Source organism: Hyla sarda, chromosome 2, assembly GCF_029499605.1.
Source record: "Hyla sarda isolate aHylSar1 chromosome 2, aHylSar1.hap1, whole genome shotgun sequence".
Taxonomy (NCBI): Eukaryota; Metazoa; Chordata; class Amphibia; order Anura; family Hylidae; genus Hyla; species Hyla sarda.
Genome location: NC_079190.1, coordinates 47,020,120 through 47,040,648, shown reverse-complemented (window position 1 = coordinate 47,040,648; position 20,529 = coordinate 47,020,120). Strand labels below are relative to the sequence as shown.

Below are 20,529 nucleotides of genomic sequence, written 5' to 3'. Positions count from 1 at the left end.
ATGGTGAGAACATAAGTATACCCGGACTGGGTAGGAGACAATTTGACGTGGTCTAGAATGACCAACTGGTTGGGCCTTTCACTCTGGATGGAATGGAGGGGTGCTCTTGTGTCCTTGCACACATTCTTGGTGACGTTACAGACTGCACATTCACTGCACCATTTCTCAATGTCACTCCGCATTCTGATCCAATAGAATCTTTGCCTGACAGTAGCTTCGGTCTTACCGTGTTTCTCCGAAAATAAGACCGGGTCTTATATTAATTATTTTAGTCACAAAAAACACACTAGGGCTTATTTTCAGGGTAGGGCTTATTTATTTACGGTACAGTATGTACATTGAACAACATGGTGGATCCACGGTATTTAACAGTATTTACACCCCCCCCCCATTATCATCATGTGATGGGCGCAGCTCTGCCCCCCAACGTTTAGCAGCCCAGCGCTGCACCCCACATCAGGGGACTAATCGTATGTCACTCGCGAGCTCAGCTTCTCTCCTCCCCTGCCAAATAATTATCAGCCGCTGCGCTGTACTCTGTATTCCTTTACCCGGGCTGCAAATATTAAAAAACAAACTTTAATTTACCTTCGGCCTCCGTTCCCCCATTGCTAAGGAACTGGCCTCATGGTCCGACCGCTATTCTTGCTGCTTCCTGGTGTTGGGACGTCACAGAGCCTTCAGCCTATCACCGGCCGCAGCAATGTCCCGCCTCTGCCGATGATAGGCTGAGCCGACCGTCATGTAAGAAGCCGGCCTGCTTCTTACATTACAGTGGGCGCAGCCTATCATTGGCCGAGGCGGGACATCACTGCGGCCGGTGATAGGCTGAAGGCTCTGTGACGTCCCAACACTAGGAAGCAGCAAGAACAGCAGAGGACAGTGAGGCCGGTTCCTTAGCAATGGGGGAACGGAGGATGAAGATAAGTTAAAGTTTGTTTTTTAATATTTGCAGCCCGGACATTGTCTAGGTCAGTGGTCTTCAACCTGCGGACCTCCAGATGTTGCAAACATTTATTTTCGGGGTAGGGCTTATATTGCATCCCACCCCGATAATCCAGCTAGGGCTTATTTTCGGGGTAGGGTGTATTTTCAGGGAAACACGGTATGGACTCCAAAGTGTCCCCACTGATCATGGTGTGCGTTGAGGACCATCGCCGCGTCTCTTCGAGGAACCAGAATCTGATGCAGTCAATCAGCAGAGACTGTATCCAAAGAATTTCGATACAACAGTCCTTTGTGCACAAACAGTCGTTTCCTCTGTTGCCACAGACATTTCAACTCATATTCACACTGGGCCCGGCGTAGACGGGTTGGCACCTTTTCACCAGAAGGTAGTCCAACAGATCTTCCATGACTCGATTTTCGTCTTGAAGAGTCTTCCAGGTGTATAGGTCTTCCTTAACCATTTTGTACCTGGGCTCACCATCTATGAGGGCGGTCACAACATTCTGGTTCATGAACCGCTGATAAAACAGGGGCATCTCCACGTCTTCCCACACGTCTTCGACAGGTGTTTCTTCGCCGGGGGTCATCCGAGACAGTACATCGGCATTGACATCTGACTTGCCGCTTCTGTACTTGATGGTGAAACTGTAAATGGCTAGTCTTGAAGACCATACCTGTCCAATGGCACCCAACTTGGCAGTGTTCAGGTGGGCCAACGGGTTGTTGTCCATGTAGACAGTGAACTTTTCGGTCACAGCCCACACCAGGGCGAGAAGTTCCAACTTGAATGAGCTGTAATTGGCATTGTTCTTCTCTGCTCCTTGCAGGTTGCGACTGGCATAGGCAATTACTCGCTCTTGTCCTTCCTGGACTTGGGACAGGACAGCTCGAAACCGGCATCAGTATACAGCTGGAACGTTTGACTGTAGTCTGGATACGCCAAGGTAGATGGCTCCGTCAGCAGACGTTTAAGAACTCGGAATGCTGTCTCTTGCTCTTTGGCCCATTCAATATGTAGTCTTCCATGGTAGTTCTCCTTCACTGTACCCCATAAGAGAGCTGTGAGGGGTTCTGCAATCTGGGCGAACTGGGGAATGAAGCAGCGGTAGTAGCCGGCAAATCCCAGGAAGCTCCTGACATCTTTCTCCATGCGCGGGGTAGGCCAGTTCTTGACAGCTTCCACCTTTTCACGATCGGGCTGGACCCCTTCTGCACTGACAACATGACCCAAGTAATGGACCTGAGGCTTGAGCAGGTGACACTTGGATGGTTCAATCTTTAATCCATGCTTCATTAAGACTTGGAAGACATCTGACAGATGACTGAGGTGTTTCTGATAGGACTTGGAATACACAATTACATCATCCAGGTACAATAGGACATACTTTGAAAATTCAGATGGCTCAGGCACCTTTCCATCAGAACATAACAGGGGCATTGCACAGCCCAAGCGGCATACTTTTAAACTCAAACAGTCCCATGGGTGTCACAAAGGCGGTCTTCTCCTGATCCTCCACACCCATGGGCACTTTCCAATATCCGCTGGTTAAGTCCAGGGTGAAGAAATAAGCAGCGAGGGCTGTGAGTGACTCCTTGATCCTTGGCAAAGCATAAGCGTCTTTATGTGTAATGTTGTTCAATTTCCTGTAATCAACACAGAAGCGGATGGTTCCGTCTTTCTTCTTTACCAGAACAAGTGGCGCCACCCAGGGGCTCTGACTTTCTTGAATCACGTCTGCCTCTTTTATGTCGGCCAGCATCTTCTTGACAGTCTGATACATGCCTGGCGCAAACGGACGGTTTCTTTCCTTGATAGGTGGGCTATCACCTGTGAGGATTCGGTGCTGGATCATTGAAGTCTGCTCAAAGTCTGTGGGGTGCTTGCTGAAAGCCTCATAGTATCTCTTGGCGACATTGATGATTCCATTGACTTGGTCCCTTGGGGTAGTGTCGTCTCCAACCTGGAGTTGCACACACCAGGGCTCTGGAGGGCTCACACCGGATCCTCCGGCCACTTGAACTGCATGCTGTCGGGCCACCAGACGTTCTGTCACAATGTCCTTCGACTCTAGGTGGTACAGCTGGGCTACAGTAGTGTATTTGGGCAAGACAGTAACAGAATCTGACAGGTTTACTAACTGCACCGGGACTCTCCCGTTGGTGACAGTGACAAGGCTTCTCACAGCTCGAACAAGAGGATGATCTTCCAATTGCATAGGTTCCAGCAGGGCTTGATAGTCCCTATCCTTGACTCCGGGACGTGCACGACACCAGATGATGGTCTCCGTGTTGGGTTGTAAGGTCACCGACCTGATGTCTTGAACTCGTACTCTGCAGATTTCACCTTGCTTGTTGGCAAACTTCTGCTCCGCCTGTATAACTTTCAAGTGGTGCTGCGCAGCCCGCTGGCCTGAAGGGAACATATGGGGAAGAGAGGCATGCTAGGCATCTAACACTTCAATGAAAAAATTCTTCATAATGTTCATCCCCAATATAATATAAACTCAGAAGATCCCTTATCTGTCACATTAGTTACAATCACTCCCTGCCCGCTAAGTACATTCTCTCCCAACTGAATGGTTGGCTCCCAGTATTCATATCTTGGGGCTGGTTGCCCATTAACCCCAATTACTCGGAAGTTAACATCATCAGGCTCACACCATAAAGTAGCATCCCAATGCTGATACAAAACACTTTTAGGTATAGTAGACACTTGTGACCCTGTATCTATCAACGCCTCTAAAGGTACACCTTCTTCCATAACTTTTACATAGGGGCAGGAGGCGACAAAAAGTGAGAGTCCTGTCTGAGGTCGTTCGGGGATTGTACCTGATGACTATTTTCCTGAACCTCAACCTCAGGGGAAATCCGTTTAAATCCCAGCACTGCATTTTTCAATGTCCTGACTTATTACAGTAAGTGCAAAAGGGTTTTTGAGTCCCCGAGGGTCTATTGGGCAGAGGATTGCGGTAATTGAAATAGCGGGGAGCAGGGCAGGTTTTCTAGGCAGGGGCGGTTCATGGTCAGGTGGAGTGGCCCGGGTGGCAAGCTCCTTCACAGCCTTAATCAGTTGTTCAATGTCCTGCCTAACACTCTGTAAATCTGAGGCTGCGGTGACTAGCAAAGTAGAGGACACTGGGGTGGGGGCTAGTGATGGTGGTGGTATAGGTCTGGCTACTGCCCCTAGTGGCTCTTGGACAGGTGTAAGAGGTGTACAAACTTCCTCTAACTCAGTCCCAGACTCAATCACTTGGAAAGCCAGTCTTTTGAAAGTGGGAAATTATATTTTGGGGTTTTGGACTGCTAACATTCTCAGCTGGGCTTTGTCCCACTTATAATGAGCTCTATCACTAAATCTGTCCATTAACACCTTGTTGCCGTGCTCGGGAGTTATACCACCTAATTTTTGGACAGTCTCTAGGGCATTCTGTAGGGCTACGGCATATGCTCTCAAGGTCTCACCTGGCTTTTGTCACCTTTCATACAGCCGGAGACGTACCTCTGATGGAGAATGTGACTGAAATACCTGGTACAATCCTTCAAAGATCTGCTCTACAGTCACCTTCTCGGAGGCCTGCCAGGTGTGGACTTCCTCTAACGCTGGTCCCTCTAGTTGTCCTGTGAGCAATTGCACCTGTTGGTTAGGAGGGAAAGAGTAAAAGACAAACAAACTCTGGATCCTCTCTTTGAAATCCCTCAAGGTAAAGGCGTCTCCATTGTAGGTAGGGGGGACAGGGTTCCACATGAATACCGGTGCAGAAGCTGGAACACCAGGACGCAACTTCCTGCCGCATAGCAGAGCCGACGCTGCACTGTATAGCAGAGCCAACATTGAATAGCATGTACAGCAGAACCCGTATAGCAGAGAGCCGACACTGACTCAGCTCTGCTACACGGCAGGAAGGTTTATCGTCTGAGGGATGACAGTGTATTGGATGAGAGACTTTAGGATAACGGAGTTTTGGATGACAGACTTTAGGATGACAGAGTTTTGGATGAGAGACTTTAGGATGACAAAAGAGGGAGGAGGGAGTTGCGGCTGACGCCTGACGGAGATTGGTCCGAGGGAGGAGGCGGGACACTGTTTTGCCTGACAGAGGACGGAGTTTTGGATGAGAGACTTTAGGATGACAGAGTTTTGGATGAGAGACTTTAGCATGACAAAGGAGGGAGTTGCGGCTGGTGCCTGACAGAGATTGGTCCGAGGGAGGAGGCGGGACGCTGTTTTGCATGAGGGAGGAAGGTCAGACGGCTGACGACTGACGATGTCCTAAAATAGACACCGTACTCCTGGGTAACAATCACATGACAACTCACATGACAACTGATGATCACATCAGTTACTTACCCTTTTAAGGACGTGGGGTGTATGCATACGCCCGTGGGAATTCCGGTCCCCGCTGCTGGCCGGTTGGGGACCGGACCGGAATGCCTGCTGAAATCATTCAGCAGGCATCCTGGCACATTGCCGAGGGGGGGGGTCCTGAGACCCTCCCATGTTGGCGATCGCAGAAAATCGTATGTCAATTCAGACATGCGATTTTCTGCTATTCCGGGCTGATCGGGTCTCTGGTGACTCGATCACCCGGAAAATATGAATGATCGGAGCTGTCAGGGACGGCCCTGATCATCGTGAGGGATAGGAGCGAGGTCGCAGTGCTGCGATCTCCTCCTATCCCCTGCCATTGGTCAGAACTGATTCTCACCAATGGCAGGGCAGGACCCGTTCTGCCCATCCCTGGATGTCGAGGGGATCGTGGGAAGAAGATGGAGGCCAGGTACCTGCAAAGAAGATGCCTGGGGCCCCCGGATCATCGCTGGAGACTGCTGGATCCTGGCTCAGGTAGGGAAACCACGTTGGGGGGGGGGGGGGGGTAAATTAAAGTGAAAGTAAAGTGATCTTTACTGCGGCAACCACTAGGAAGGCCAAACTGCAACTCCCAGCATGCCCAGACAGCCAAAGGCTGTCTGGGCATGCTGGGAGTTGTAATTGTGCAACCTCTGGAGGGTCACAGTTTGGAGACCACTGTTACAGTGGTGCCCAAATGGTAGCCCTCCAGATGTTGCCAAACTACAACTCTCAGCATGCCTAGACTGCCCAGGCATGCTGGGAGTTGTAGTTCTGTAACATCTGTCCCTTCAGATTTTGAAATTTTCATGACATTTTTGAAAATTGCTGCTCTACTTTGAAGCCCTCTAATTTTTTCAAAAAGCAAAAATATGTCCATTGTATGATGCCAACACAAAGTAGTCATATTGTATTTGTGAATAAAAATAAAATTTATTTGGAATATCCATTTTCCTTACAAGTAGAGAGCTTCAAAGTTAGAAAAAAGCTAAATTTTTAAAATTTTCATGAAATTTTGGGATTTTTCACCAAAAAAGGATGCAAGTAACGCTGAAAATTTTGCACCAAAATAAAGTAGAATATGTCACGAAAAAGCAGTCTCAGAATCAGAATATTCGGTAAAAGCGTTTTCGAGTTATTAATTCGTAAAGCGACGGTGGTCAGAATTGCGAAAAAGGGCTCAGTCCTTAAGGTGAAAAAGGGCTCAGTCCTTAAGGGGATAAAGGGGTACGCCACTGGAAAACATTTTCTTTTAGATCAACTGGTGCCAAAAAGCTAAACAGATTTGTAAATTACTTCTATTAAAAAAATCTTAATCCTTCCAGTACTTATCAGCTGCTGTATGCTACACGGGAATTTCTTTTTGTTTAATTTCCTTTCTGTCTGACCACAGTGCTCTCTGCTCTGGATAGCTCCTGACATGAACAGAGGGGTCAGCAGACAGGAAAGGAAATTCAAAAAGAAAAGAACTTCCTCTGTAGTATACAGCAGCCGATAAGTCCTGGAAGGGTTAAGATTTTTTAATAGAAGTAATTAACAAATCTGTTTAACTTTTTGTCACCAGTTGATTTAAAAAATTTTTTTCAAGTGGAGTACCCCTTTAAAGATACAACATTCTTATGTACATATCATAGAGGATAATATACAATTACAGTAGAACACATGCAGCAGGGGCCCAGGGGAAACTGCAGGGAGGCTGCCTGACAGGGCAGCAAAGGTACAGGGTAACAACTCCCATACTGGGCCACCTCATTATTATTAATAGTGAAGTTTTGACCTACTTTTGTCTTCTTCAGAATTGTCGTTCACACTGAATTCTAATTCGAATCCAAAATGAATCTGACATTTTCAACAAATCAGACAAGATTTGTTCATCTCTATCCCTTATTTCATCCAAAAATTTCATTTTCTTCTCAACTATTTCTTTATTGTTCTATTGTAGTTATTTCACCTAAAACAAAATGGCAAGGGTGCAGTCATTTAGGGCAAATATTCTGAAGAAGGCCGGAGAAAACAACATTGTAAATATTAATTTGATCTGGAATATCCCATGACATAATACTGTTGCTGACATTGTGCATTTCCTTAATGAATCTTCAGGTTACCTGTATATAGTGGTGTGTACATGAACTGGTTAAGGAAATTGGGCAACGCTTGTTAATTGTGATATCATTTGCATATTAGTGCGTTGCTTAGTTAACAGCAGCAAACAGCAATGCAAATCTAATATACACATCAGAGTGAATGCACTTTATAGTCCCATTATTCCTTGAAGAACAAGCCTCTATTTGGCCCGGGAAAGCCCTCAAAACGGGAAAGCAAATCCTATGCCACAAATTAGTTGTATTATCAGTCATAAGTCATTTTCTTTGGGGAGGGAGGGGGGGGGGTGTTATTTTTTTTTGCACTTTTTTGCACCTTTTGCTTAGTAGTAAAATATTAAATGGAAAAGGTGGATACAGTCCTAGGAGAGAGTCTCCAGCCCACCGGAGCACCTGAAAGTTGAACTAATTTATGCAGGATAAAGTCAGCAACCGCCGAGCCGAGAAGTTCGTGACGAATCACTGTAACTTCGCTCATCTCTACTCCAAATGATCAAGAAGCATAAATTGTGCTAAACTCCCAGAACTGACTAGGATGGGTTGTCATCAGTCAGGATTTGGCCCAGAAGTTGATATCCGGTACGCCAGAGCAAATTTCAGAAGTCTTGAATAAGTAATGTCAACACTGCACAGTCTTTCCAAAAACTAAAAGAGTACCTGTCACCTGAAAGACCTGTCACTAAACTTTGAATATATTTTCCCTTATGTATTTATAAGACACTTTGCTATTAACTTGCTTTTACAATTCACAACCTTTATACAGTATGTTTATAAAATATAACTGCATACCTCTTATTCTATTGTCAATTTTTCTGAAAAATGTATATTGGTCAGCACTCTGACATGTGTTTCAAATTCAGTGACTAAATGCCGAAATGGGGTGTTGTTCTCCCCATTACCCCCCCCCCCCCCCCCCCCCCCACACACACACACACATTATGAGACGGAGATTAACGCTCGTCTCTACAGCAGCCATCTCCAGCGCAAGGCCCAACACCATAGAATATCATTATGCTGGGTCTCACACTGGAGACGGCTGCTATGAGGACAGAGCGGGAAGCTCAACGGATAGTAATATGCGGGGGCAGGGTGAACGGCACATCAATCCGGCATTTATACACCACATTTAAAATACATATCAATTTGAAAAGTGACAATTGTGCATAGTCATTTGTCAAATTTTCATTAGAGGTACGCTTTCATGTGCGATTTCATATAACATAGGGGCAAGTAACCATTGTTGCAAATCTTCTTTACATATCATTACGTAGTTACATTATTGATAAGACAAGGATCCATCAAGTCCAACCTATAATCTTACAGCGTTGATCCAGAGGAAGGCAAAAGGCAGCTGACATAAATGTATCCTGAAATGCTAGGCTAAGAGAAACTAGGGCCGGCACTGTTACAAACAAGTGAAAGAAACTTCACCGTGCATGGGCAGTGGAAAAAACAGGTAGGTATAGGTGTGAATCGGGGTGCATAACCTAATAAGGAATAGCCATAGCAAAATACAATCAAGAGAAAAAAATATATAGGTAGCACTCACCAGATTTATTCCAACATTTAGAAACAAGACTGACTGACTGGTGGAAAGGCTGACGTCTGTTTCGCGTTTGTCCCCTTTCTCAAAGCCACATCTGCCAGTCAGTCAGCCCTGTGCTGACCACGGACTTCCCTAATCCCCTCTTGGTCACGTTTTTAAGATGTTGGAATAAAGCTGTATCTTCCTTTATACGCTGATCGGGTGAGTGCTACCTATATTTTTTTTTTCTCTTGATTGTATTTTATCCTAAAATGCAACAAAAAGTTCTATTTTTTGTTAAACCAGTTAATAATGAAACAAATAAAAAAAATATATTTTTTTAAAAATTAAAACGTAAAAATGCTGAAAATTATAAATAATAAATATTGCATTATTTCTTCAACCCTATTGGGGGTCTGCTACTAGTTGTTATAGAACTACAGCTCCCTGACAATATCTGAAGACCTTCGGGGTGCGGACCTGGTTTATAGTGAAAAAGAGCTCAAAACAACCTTTGTGTGTTTTGCAGCAATTTTTTATTGCCATTTGTTGCTTTCTTTTCTAAAGTGCAACATATTTTCGGTATGTTTATTTTTCTTCTTCTGGTGTTTTCCTATAGGCTTCTCCCAAAAATCCAAAGAATGTAAAAGAAAATAAGAGACCAAAAATGCTTGAATAAAAATCACCATAAAAAACATGTGAAAATCGTGGTGTTTCAAAACAATGAATAAAACAATGTGAAGGAGATCAGCTACAGGTTTGAATTCAATGCATTTGCTTTTATCATTCCACCCTGGATATGATATCGTCATGTCAGTGCCAGGCAGCCTGGGGCCAGAGGATTATCGACCTCTGAAAACTTGTGTCTTCTTTTTAGTTTTTATAAATGATCAACCAAGCCTGGCATTTGTAGTAGTGTCGAATTAACTTTGTGTATGGGAGTGGCCATAGAGGCAGCAATAAATAGTACCTCTGTAGAGTTGTCAGTGAAGTTTCAGCTTGGAGAGTGGAGGTGTGACCGCCTACCTGAGTTACCAGAACAGGCAGTCACTCTGGATTTCTACTAGCTCTTACCTGTGGGACAGCTCGTTCAGTGCCCAGCACTGTGGGCACAGCTTGTCGGATACATTAACCATCCATCCTTACACAGGTGAGTCCTTCATCTTCCTCATTCCACTACCCCCTGTCATTGCCTTAGACTTGTTTGTGTACACCATGTTTTCATAGACATTCCTTTAACTGAAGACATAATTTACGCAGTCAGCCAGGAGTGAATAACCAGCCTGCTTTACATAATTATGTTCTTATTCATTCCTCCACACATGGGTAACCAGATAGAAAATATGATATAATCTTACAAATACACATGAAGCATCCACAACAAAATTATCTGATGAATAAATGAGTGGAAGCTTCTATTTATAATTCACATGGAAGACAATAGTCAGAGGAAGGACATCTAGCATGAGGTGGTAGCGGCTAACATAGGGTCAGTGATCATTTCAGTCTTCTCAGCATGGATAAGCAGGTACTGATGGTAGAAATCACTGGGGATGTAAAAATGTTGGGTATAGATGGTGGGAATTTGGTGTTGTTTCTATGGGTAATTCTCAAGCTGGACTCATGATACTTCAATCTCTGCTGGTCAATGGCTATGGTCCTCAGGAAATGGACAATTGTTGTTTGTCTGTCTGCTTCTAGGTTGTTGTTTCTGGGTGAGACCTACATAGGTCCATGTCACATGTAACCAAGATCCTTAAATTCATGTAATGGAAGGAAGTAATACTTTAGGTCAAGGCTAGTTGTCTATTTTTAGATCCCAAACAAGACTAGTAACGTATTTAGAGGGTGTCTGTAAACCTCAATTACTAGCAATTGCTTGCCACTATTTTAGAAGGCTACTTATCGTAAGGTTGGTCTTCTCTGAAGGTGTTTTGTACTATGTCAAGAAAAGGAAAACCATAGCTCTATATAATGTTTTAATGAAGAGATAATGTAGAGTTCTGATTGGGGCTCTAGGCAAGTTATTAGTTAATCTCAGGAGCAGACTTGTCATTGGTGCAACGAATGAAGCTGCACAGGGCACAGTATATATGGGGGCACTGCCATCTTAAAAGCAGCTTTCTATTAAAGGGGTACTCTGGTGGAAAAAAAAATAAAAAATGTTTTAATCAACTGAGGCCAGAAAGTTAAACAGTTTTGTAAATGACTTCTATTAAAAAAAAAATCTTTATCCTTCCAGTACTTATTAGCGGCTGTATATTATATATTATATTTCTGTCCACAGTGCTCTCTGCTGACACCTCTGTCTGTATCAGGAACTGTTCAGAGCAACATAGGTTTGCTATGGGGATTTGCTCCTGTTCTGGACAGTTCCTGATACGGACAGAGGTGTCAGCAGAGAGCACTGTGGACAGAAAAAAAAGAAATCCAAAAACAAAAGAACTTTCTCTGTAATATACAGCCGCTAATAAGTACTGGAAGGATAAATATTTTTTTTTATGGAACTAAAATCTGTTAAACTTTCAAATCTGTTTAACTTTCTGGCACCAGTTGATAAAAAAAAATGTTTTCCACAGGAGTACCACTTTAAGTATTAGGTCCCATTCACATCTTATCTTTGTCACTGATTATATATATATATATATATATCTCAAGATATGAGCAAAAATGTATGAAAATGTATACTGTGGCATAGCAACAACGGGCCCATTGACTCTTCCAGTGACTAAGATTGGTCCATTTCCTGAAAGTTGACTTTTTTGTGTAGTCTACCAAAAGAAACCCCAAAAATACTGTATTTAGAAAATTTGGAAAATTGACCGAATGTAGTTTCTTGTAGTCTAGGTTTCATCCCTTAAAGTCAATGGTATATGCGGACATATGTTTTTTGATGTATACTGGTGAGTAGGTGAAAAATAGAGATGTGAATGTGTCCTTAGACTGTGGTGAAGTGTCCAAGCCTAAGAGTTTTATGGCTAACAATGACTATTTTTGTTATGTTGAGGAAGAGTCCAAGATGAGATAATGGAAAACAAGGGCCCAATATGCTATTCTTGTATGCACCCCTGCCTGTGTCAGTCCCTAGGGTGTATGTGTAGGCCCATGTGACCTAAGGACAGAGTTCATTGCTACTGAAACAGGTCACATGCCAGTCCCAGCCTGAGATCCCGGGCTATTTCATCCATCCTGTGGTGCTGTTGGAAGCGGCTGATCCCATTTCATGTTACAACACAGCTTATTACAAAACACTTATTAGGGTGTATGTTGACACACCTGGATTATAATATATATGTACCAGCCTATTGAGGTCACATGGAATAGCCCGTCCCAGATCAGTGAGGTTTTACTTTTGACAATTCAACACACGTCGTCCTTTAGAAAGAAGATCTCAGGTATGTCCGATTTACTTCTGGAATACTTTAATCTATAGATTCCTCAATCTATGACCAGAAGTAGGAGCGATTATGCTATTATGTAGTTTAGGAACACTATTTTATAGTTTTATGTAATATGCTCAAGCCATGTAAGTTTTAGGAATTTGTAATTATAAGGATGGAACTCTGATAGGATGAGTATTCTGATACTTTACTTTCCTATTTTCTATTGAATCTGTGCATTGCCATTTAGTGGGCTCCAAGCTGTGGCTCTCCAGCTGTTGCAAACTACCACTCTGTAGGCTGCTGGGCATGATAGGAGTTGTAGTGTTGCAAAAAAACAATGTAATTGAATCTGTGCATTGCCTTACATCAGTGGGGTCCAACCTGGGACTCTCCAGCTGTTGCAAAACTACCACTCCACCGGCTGTTTGGGCATGATGGGAGTTGTAACTAAAGGGAACATTGCCTTATAGGATATTTTTGAATTAGATGAAGAAATTTATAAAATTTGCCCAATAAGTAACATTAAAAGTTTTTTTTTGTTTAATGTTTTATTTGGGGTGTTTTTTATGTTTTATTTGAGGTGTTTTTTTTAATGTTTTGAGGTGTTGTACTTTAGTTAAGTGTCCTGCTCTGGAGTATGTACATTACCCTGGTGGAAAAATATATATATATTTTTTCATATCAACTGGTGCCAGAAAGTTAAGCAGATTTGTAAATTACTTCTATTAAAAATCTTAATCCTTCCAGTACTTATCAGCTGCTGTATACTACAGAGGAAGTTGAGTTGTTATTTCCAGTCTGACCACAGTGCTCTCTGCTGACACCTCTTTCCATGTCAGGAACTGTCCAGAGCAGGAGCAAATACCCCATAGCAAACCTCTCCTACTCTAAATAGTTCCTGACACAGACAGATGTGGCAGCAGAGAGCACTGTGGACAGACTGGAAAGAACTACACAACTTCCTCTGAAACATACAGCAGCTGATAAGTACTGGAAAGATTCAGATTTTACAATAGAAGTAATCTAAAATTCTTTATTACTTTCTCGAACTAGTTGATTTGAAAACATTTATTTTTTCCTCCGGAGTGCCCTTTTAAGATACGATCTACCATTCATTATTGTACCAGCTGCATTATCGACCATTTTTACAGTTTTTAGGGGAACTGAACATGAGGCTATAGGAAAATAGCAACTGCTCTTTTAACCTTATAAAGAAAGGTTTCCCAACCAGTGTGCCTCCAGCTGTTGCAAAACTATAATCCAAGCATGCCTGGACAGCCAACGGCTGTCCGAGCATGCTGGGAGTTGTAGCTGTCTGAGCATGCTGGGAGTTGTAGTTGTCCGAGCATGCTGGGAGCTGTAGTTTCCCAACTTTGGAGACCTAGCCTATAAAGCATCCTCCATCTGCAGGGTAGAAAAGAAGCTCTTAAAGGGCTACTCCACTCCCCAGCATTAGGAACATTTAGTTCCGAACGCTGGTGCGGGATTCGGGGGTTGCCTTGCCCCCTCGTGACATCATGCTCCACCCCTCGTGACGTCACACCCCAGCTCTTCAATGTAAGTCTATGGGAGGGGGCGTGATGGCTGTTCTTTAAGGGGACCTATAGATGGGCATATTAAAGCTACATTTTTGCATCCTTTTTTCGCCCACAAATCCCAGCCTGATCACGGCTCTTATGGTCATCAGACCTGCAGTCAAGGCGCGACTTGCAGGCGTAACAAAGACGCAAAAATGGTTCTGTAAAACGCTGAATGTGGGACCCCATTAATCCCCATAAAGCAACAGGTCCCCATAAAGCGAGCAATAAGTCAAACTTTATTGGATCACAACACCCCTTCTAAATAAGTTTCCTTTGATTTCCTGTCTATGGGAACAAGACCCATTGGGAGCCCTTATTTTGGTTGCTGTCCATGTAAGGTAGCATTTAATAATGGGAGAAGCCGGTTCACCATCTCTGTAGGTGAACTGGTTGCATCCGGTTATTACTATTAGTCATATGGCTTCACATTTACGCATCATTCAGGTTATTCATGTAATATACATTACGCTGCATTTATTGTGCATCATGTGTTTCCTTTAATTCTTTGGGGAAGATGACTGTGTGAAAAGTCACTTCAGTGCTATAAACAGATTACTCATAGGTCACATTCTACTACAGTGAAATTGACAAAAACAAAATATATACACACTGGGGGAGATTTATCAAAACCTGTGCAGAGGAAGAGTGGTGCAGTTGCCCATAGCAACCAATCAGATTGCTTCTTTCATTTTCCACAGGCCTCTTTAGAGGCCTGTGGAAAATGAAAGAAGCAATCTGATTGGTTGCTATGGGCAACTGCACCACTCTTCCTCTGCACAGGTTTTGATAAATCTCCCCCAGTGTGTATATATGTATATATGTAATATGTATATTACCTTCATATTAGTATGTTTTGGCCAAAATTAGTTTGAAGCTTGTTCTCCAACCTTTAGACCTCAAGCTGTTGCAAAACTACAACTACCATGATGCCCTGACAGTTGTGGGCCGCAACAGCTTGAGGTCTAAAGGTTGGAGCACACTCTTCAAACTAATTTTGGCCAAAACATACTAATATGAAGGTAGCGTTTTGGAGTTGAAGTTGGAGTTTAGCAACAGGTTGTCAGGGCAGTAAAGGAGTTGTATTTTTGCAAGGTTTGGAGAGCAAGAAGTTAAGGAACATTGTGATAGAAGCGTTGTGTGAACAGCGGGCATAGAAAGCTTTTCGAAAATCAAAACATTACTATACATACGATAGGTTTATTGGCTGTGATGCTGTAGCACCACCTAGTGGTCAATAGATTAGCATTGTTTCACTTGACCTTTGGACTTGCACATACAGCACAAGACACAGATCTAAAAATGAAACGTTAATCCAGAAAGCTCCTATCTACCAAATTCCAGTATAATGAACAGAATGAATCATTTGCATTTTTGGAATATTTATTTCATATGTCTAGGTAATAAGAACATGTGGGACACGATTATCTTAAGACACGGTTGCAGTAGTTATTCTAGGTGTACATATGTCAGTGGCCTGTGTGGAGTACAAGGAAATATTTCTTATTGGTGAGTTCTAGAACTGCTTGTCTGTGTCATTCCTGCAGAAGCAAAACAACATTCACCTCCAGTGACATTAGCCATGCAAAGTACACGGATGTTAGTTGATAGAATATATGGATGACCTTTGATACTATCTAGACAGCTAGCTTTGCTATTGAAATGTCTCTTGTTTTAACGTAAAAAAAAATCCTTAAATTAAATCAGTTCACTGCTAAAGGAAGATAAGATGTGAAAAACGTCGTCTATATAGCTGAATATGCATCAAGAAGCACTGTTGTGCTGAATAATTAATAATGAAAAGTAAACATTTTTTTGTTCATTTACTTTTTAAAATTTCTTGTGGTTTTCAAGATCTCTGCTTGCTGTCATTTTATAGGAGCTTTGATTGTTTATTCCCATTTAAAAAAAAATATCTGTCCTGTTCATGAGATGAATACACAAGTGCACGTCTATAAGATAGACTCTGAGGGTGAGTCTGCATGAGGCAGTCAAATGTTGCTGCGATGAGGCGAAAGTCACGCCAGGCATGCAGTGAACCGCGAATCGCCACAGTATTCAGACTTATTGTTTAAACCACTGTTCACTAGAAAATCCATATGGCCATTAACAATCCATATTTAAAGTGTGCCAGTATCCAGCCAAGGCCTACGTTGGCATCATTTTGGCCACATTGTAGCCACACCTTGGTATGTTGTATGGCCCTCTACATGTAGGCTCCCCCTAATACACTGGAACTATAATGTGTTATGATGATATGATCAGAACTGGTATTTATACACCAAAAGTAAATAATATAGATTCCTACTGAACAACAATTAGTAAAGATCTTGAAAACCATAAGAAACAGACAGTATATTGGAAATTTGTATAACTTTTTATATGCAATGAATGTTTTAGTTAATACAACCAAAATACCACTTTAAAAGAACAATGTACGCAAAGGCACAGAGCATAACAAAAGGATTCTCTCTTAGGAGCTTTTTCAATCCCCATGTCATGCACAGCTTCCCCATAAAGTATGAAGCAGGAATTTTGGGAAGATTTACTATCGCAAAAAATACATAATTCTGTCCCAGTTTGTTTAAAAATAAAAAAAAACTAGTCGACCCGACTTGCACCACATTACCATGTGCTTTAGAAATGTTGTAACCTTGTTTATCCAGGGGGTGTGGCTTAGCGAGAAGGGGCATGGTTTTGTTTGGAAAGGGACACGGTTTGCTTGCGACTCCATGTACTAAATATTTCACCAAAATTGTGGCAAAACATTCTGGGGTAATGTAAGCGAACTAATGCACTTAGACTTGACAACCTAAAAACGCACCAGATTTATCGACAGCCTGAGCCACTGTGATAAATCTGGCACATTTGTAAACTGTCTAAGACTGCACTGTACTAGTCAGTATTAGTTAATGTGACCTTTTGTGTCATTTCTGAGTTAATGCATTAATAATACATGTCCGATTACCACAAGTCAGATCAGTTTGGATTTGGCAGCTTGGACTCTATCAGATCCCATGGTTCTATTCTGTTTTCATTGTAGAGGACGCTGCACAAGTTCCTCCTCAAAAATGTATTAGAAGACTAGATATGTATAAGTTACATGTAACTTATGTAGTTTAGTGGGGAATGATTGTAAATGCATGGTTTCTCCTACATTAGGATGGGGTGTGGATAAGGTTTAGCTTGTCTTAAGAATAAATGAGGGTTCTGGCTGATGGACCTCCACCAACTAGACTTGTATGACAATGGTCATTAGGTGGTTGGTCCTTAAAGGGGTACTCCGGCCCTAAGACATCTTATACCCTATCCAAAGGATAGGGGATAAGATGTCTGATTGTGGGGGTCCCGTCGCTGGGGACCCCCGCAATCTAGCATGCAGCACTCACCTGTGAGCACTGCAGGAAGCGCTGAAGGCTCCAAGTCTTATGCCTCCCGACCATGGGGATGGAGCGTCGTGACATCATGACTCCGCCCCCATGTGATGTCACGCCCCACCCCCTCAATGCAAGTCTATGGTAGGGGGCGTGACGGCCATCACGCCCCCTCCCATAGACTTGCATTGAGGGGGTGGGGCGTGATGTCACACAGGGGCGGAGTCGTGATGTCACGATACTCATAAGACATAAGACTTGGAGCCTCCAGCGCTTCCTGCAGTGCTCACAGATGAGTACTGCATGCTAGATTGCCAGCGGCGGGACCCCCGCGATCAGACATCTTATCCCCTATCCTATGGATAGGGGATAAGATGTCTTAGGGCAGGAGTACCCCATTAACAAATTGACATACATTTGTCTGTTACTCTATCAGTGGCATATTGCAACGTTTCTCTAGGTTCATGGCCATGTTCTGTCATCTAACATGCTTTTCTATCTTATCTTCCAGAGACGGTCTTCCAACAACATGGATTGGGGAACTCTTTATGATGTCATTGGAGGGGTCAACAAATATTCCACCAGCATTGGCAAAATTTGGCTTTCGGTGCTTTTCATATTCCGTATAATGATCCTGGTGGTGGCTGCAGAAAGTGTTTGGGGCGATGAACAGGCAGACTTTAACTGCAACACCTTACAGCCAGGATGCAAAAATGTCTGCTATGATCACCACTTCCCAGTGTCTCACATCAGGCTCTGGTGCCTTCAGCTCATTTTTGTAGCAACACCGGCACTGTTGGTTGCCATGCATGTGGCCTACCTGAGACATGGAGAGAAAAAGCGACTACAAAAGAAGGGAGAATGTGATGAAAAGCACTTGGAAGCTCTGAAGAATCGTAAAGTTAAAATTCAGGGCACATTGTGGTGGACATATACCACCAGCATCTTGTTCAGAGTCATATTTGAAGCTGCTTTCATGTACCTCTTCTACTTTCTCTACACCGGTTTCCATATGCAACGCCTGGTCCGATGTTCAGACTGGCCATGTCCGAATCTTGTTGACTGTTTCATTTCTCGGCCTACTGAAAAGACAGTTTTCACCTTCTTCATGGTGATTGTGTCCGGCATCTGCATGGTCCTCAATGTGGCTGAGTTGTGTTATCTTGTCATCAAGGCTTCAGTGAGAAGATCCAATAAAAGACACGCTGCCAAAAAATCCTCCAACCACTCCTCCTGTACTGGAAAAGAAGAGAAACAGAACATGTTAAATGAGCAAAAAGAGCAATGAACCCAGACCTGTCAAAGTGTCCTTTATGGTTTTTTTTGTTGAACCCAGCCTGCCATTGTGTCCAACGAAAAATGATTTGGTTCATGTTCTAGACAAGCAGAATAGATCTGAGAATATAGGAGTCACATGACTAAAAAGGGAACATTTGTGGATCCAGAATAAGAAGCTGTAGATAATTAATTACCGTAAATAGTATTTCTGCCTTTTTTATGTTTTTTGGTGGGTTTTATTTTCACTATTTATGTTACAACCGAGAATTGTTACTGATGTGAGTAACAGACCAATTTTGTAAGTTTCACGACTGTATTTTAATGGAAAACACTGCCACTTTTCCTATTGAGAGCTAAATGTGCAATGAGATGTGCTGGAAGTAAGGCTTGACTGAAATATACTGTATCAATAACTTTTTCCAGGCCTCGAAATGTTTTATACAAAAACATAATAGAAGAAATGTTATGACCTTAGTAAAGTGTGTGCACTAACATATACTTGAGATCCATAGGATTATCCTAACCCTACCTAGAACTGCCTAAAAGTGTACATATTGCTGCCGTGTATACATTTGCTGCTAAGGATGTGACCTTAGCAGGAAAAAAGTTAGATGCTTCCTTACTCAAGGTGGGACTGTGTTATGTGTTATTTTACTTTTGAGAAGAAAACAAGGACAATATTAAATTTCTATTTTCTGCAACTACCTGCTGGTTTGACCACTGCCTATGCTGGATTTCTGCTGTTTTTCCACCTGGCGGGGTGTTCATGCTTGTATTTTGGATTTACAGCTAAAAAGTTTCTTTCTATGTGAAAAATCTAGAACAATACGATTCTTGATGTAGCAAATGAATGGCCAGATTTGAATATTTTTTGTCTACTTCTTGGGGGATGTTCATAGCTGCATTTCCAGCAATAGGTCACTAGAGGGAGCGATGCAAGTACAAATGTCAGAATGTGCAAAAATTTTTGTATTAATGTGTATGTTTTAGTAAAATAAATGATTTATACTATTCTCCTTTTTATAGTTTTTCTAGAGATGACATAATGTATATCATGAAATCTAAACATATGTAAAACAAAATTCAACGAGAAAAGTAGAATGTCGGCACTGCCGCCTACCAAAAGCCGGAGGTGGTGTGAACTGCAACCAAATTCAGGTTTCCAGGTGTAGCCGTGTTCACACGGTGCTCGATCCCAATAGGAACAGAAAGTCCAATACCAAGAAAGAAGCAAGCAGGAGGCACTCGTGGATGCAACACGTACATTTATTCAGGTATGTCACAGGATGCAACTTGATCAACCAGCCGTTTCACGCTAAATGCGTCATGAATAGTAGCGTGAAACGGCTGGTTGATCAAGTTGCATCCTGTGACCGTATCTGAATAAATCTACGTGTTGCATCCACGAGTGCCTCCTGCTTGCTTCTTTCTTGGTATATGTGGAACAAAGCTACACACGTACAGGCCCTCAAGCTTATATCAGGCTCAATAATATTATTATATTATCAGAGTGGAGAACTTGTCTCTTGCTTTGATAGACACAATGTCTGATTGTGGGGGTCTCGCTGCTGAGACCCCCTCGCGATCTCCCTGCAGCACCCGCATTCTAGGCTGCGTCTCTAGTTTTGGAAACCCCCGGGTTTCCGGGACTGGGGACGTGACGTCACGCCACGTTCCCTCCATTCATGTCTATGGGAGGGGGCGTGACTGCCGTCACGCCCCCTCCCATAGACATGAATGGAGGGGGCGTGGCGTGACATCATATCCCCACTCCCGGAAACCTGGAGGTTTCCGAAACTGGAGATTCAGCGCCCGCATAGAATGTGGGTGCTGCAAGGAGATCACGGGAGTCTCAGCAGCGGGCCCCCCGTGATCAGACACCTTATCCCCTATCCTTTGGATAAGGGATAAAATATTTTTGCCCGGAATACCCGATTAATCTCGGTGTGGTTTAACTAGGAGGGGTGTGGCCTAACATCTGCACACATGCATCC

General features: G+C 43.0%; 1 protein-coding gene across 3 annotated transcripts; it reads left to right on the top strand.

Annotated features, from left to right (window-relative positions):
- Positions 1–9,929: 9,929 nt before the first annotated feature.
- GJB2 (gap junction protein beta 2) lies at positions 9,930–19,498 on the top strand. 3 transcript variants are annotated; one of them, XM_056560330.1, is made up of 2 exons: positions 9,930–10,073; positions 17,769–19,498. In XM_056560330.1, the coding sequence occupies exon 2, from the start codon at positions 17,787–17,789 to the stop codon at positions 18,543–18,545; it is 759 nt and encodes a 252-aa protein (XP_056416305.1). In that variant the 5' UTR covers positions 9,930–10,073; positions 17,769–17,786; the 3' UTR covers positions 18,546–19,498. The 3 variants fall into 3 exon arrangements, with proteins under 3 accessions (XP_056416305.1, XP_056416307.1, XP_056416306.1); XM_056560332.1 differs by lacking the exon at positions 9,930–10,073 and adding an exon at positions 13,769–13,863; XM_056560331.1 differs by lacking the exon at positions 9,930–10,073 and adding an exon at positions 15,294–15,686.
- Positions 19,499–20,529: the final 1,031 nt, after the last annotated feature.

Excerpts from the sequence above, each read along its gene's own strand:
- GJB2 (XM_056560330.1), top strand. The coding sequence starts at position 17,787 with ATGGATTGGGGAACTCTTTATGATGTCATTGGAGGGGTCAACAAATAT.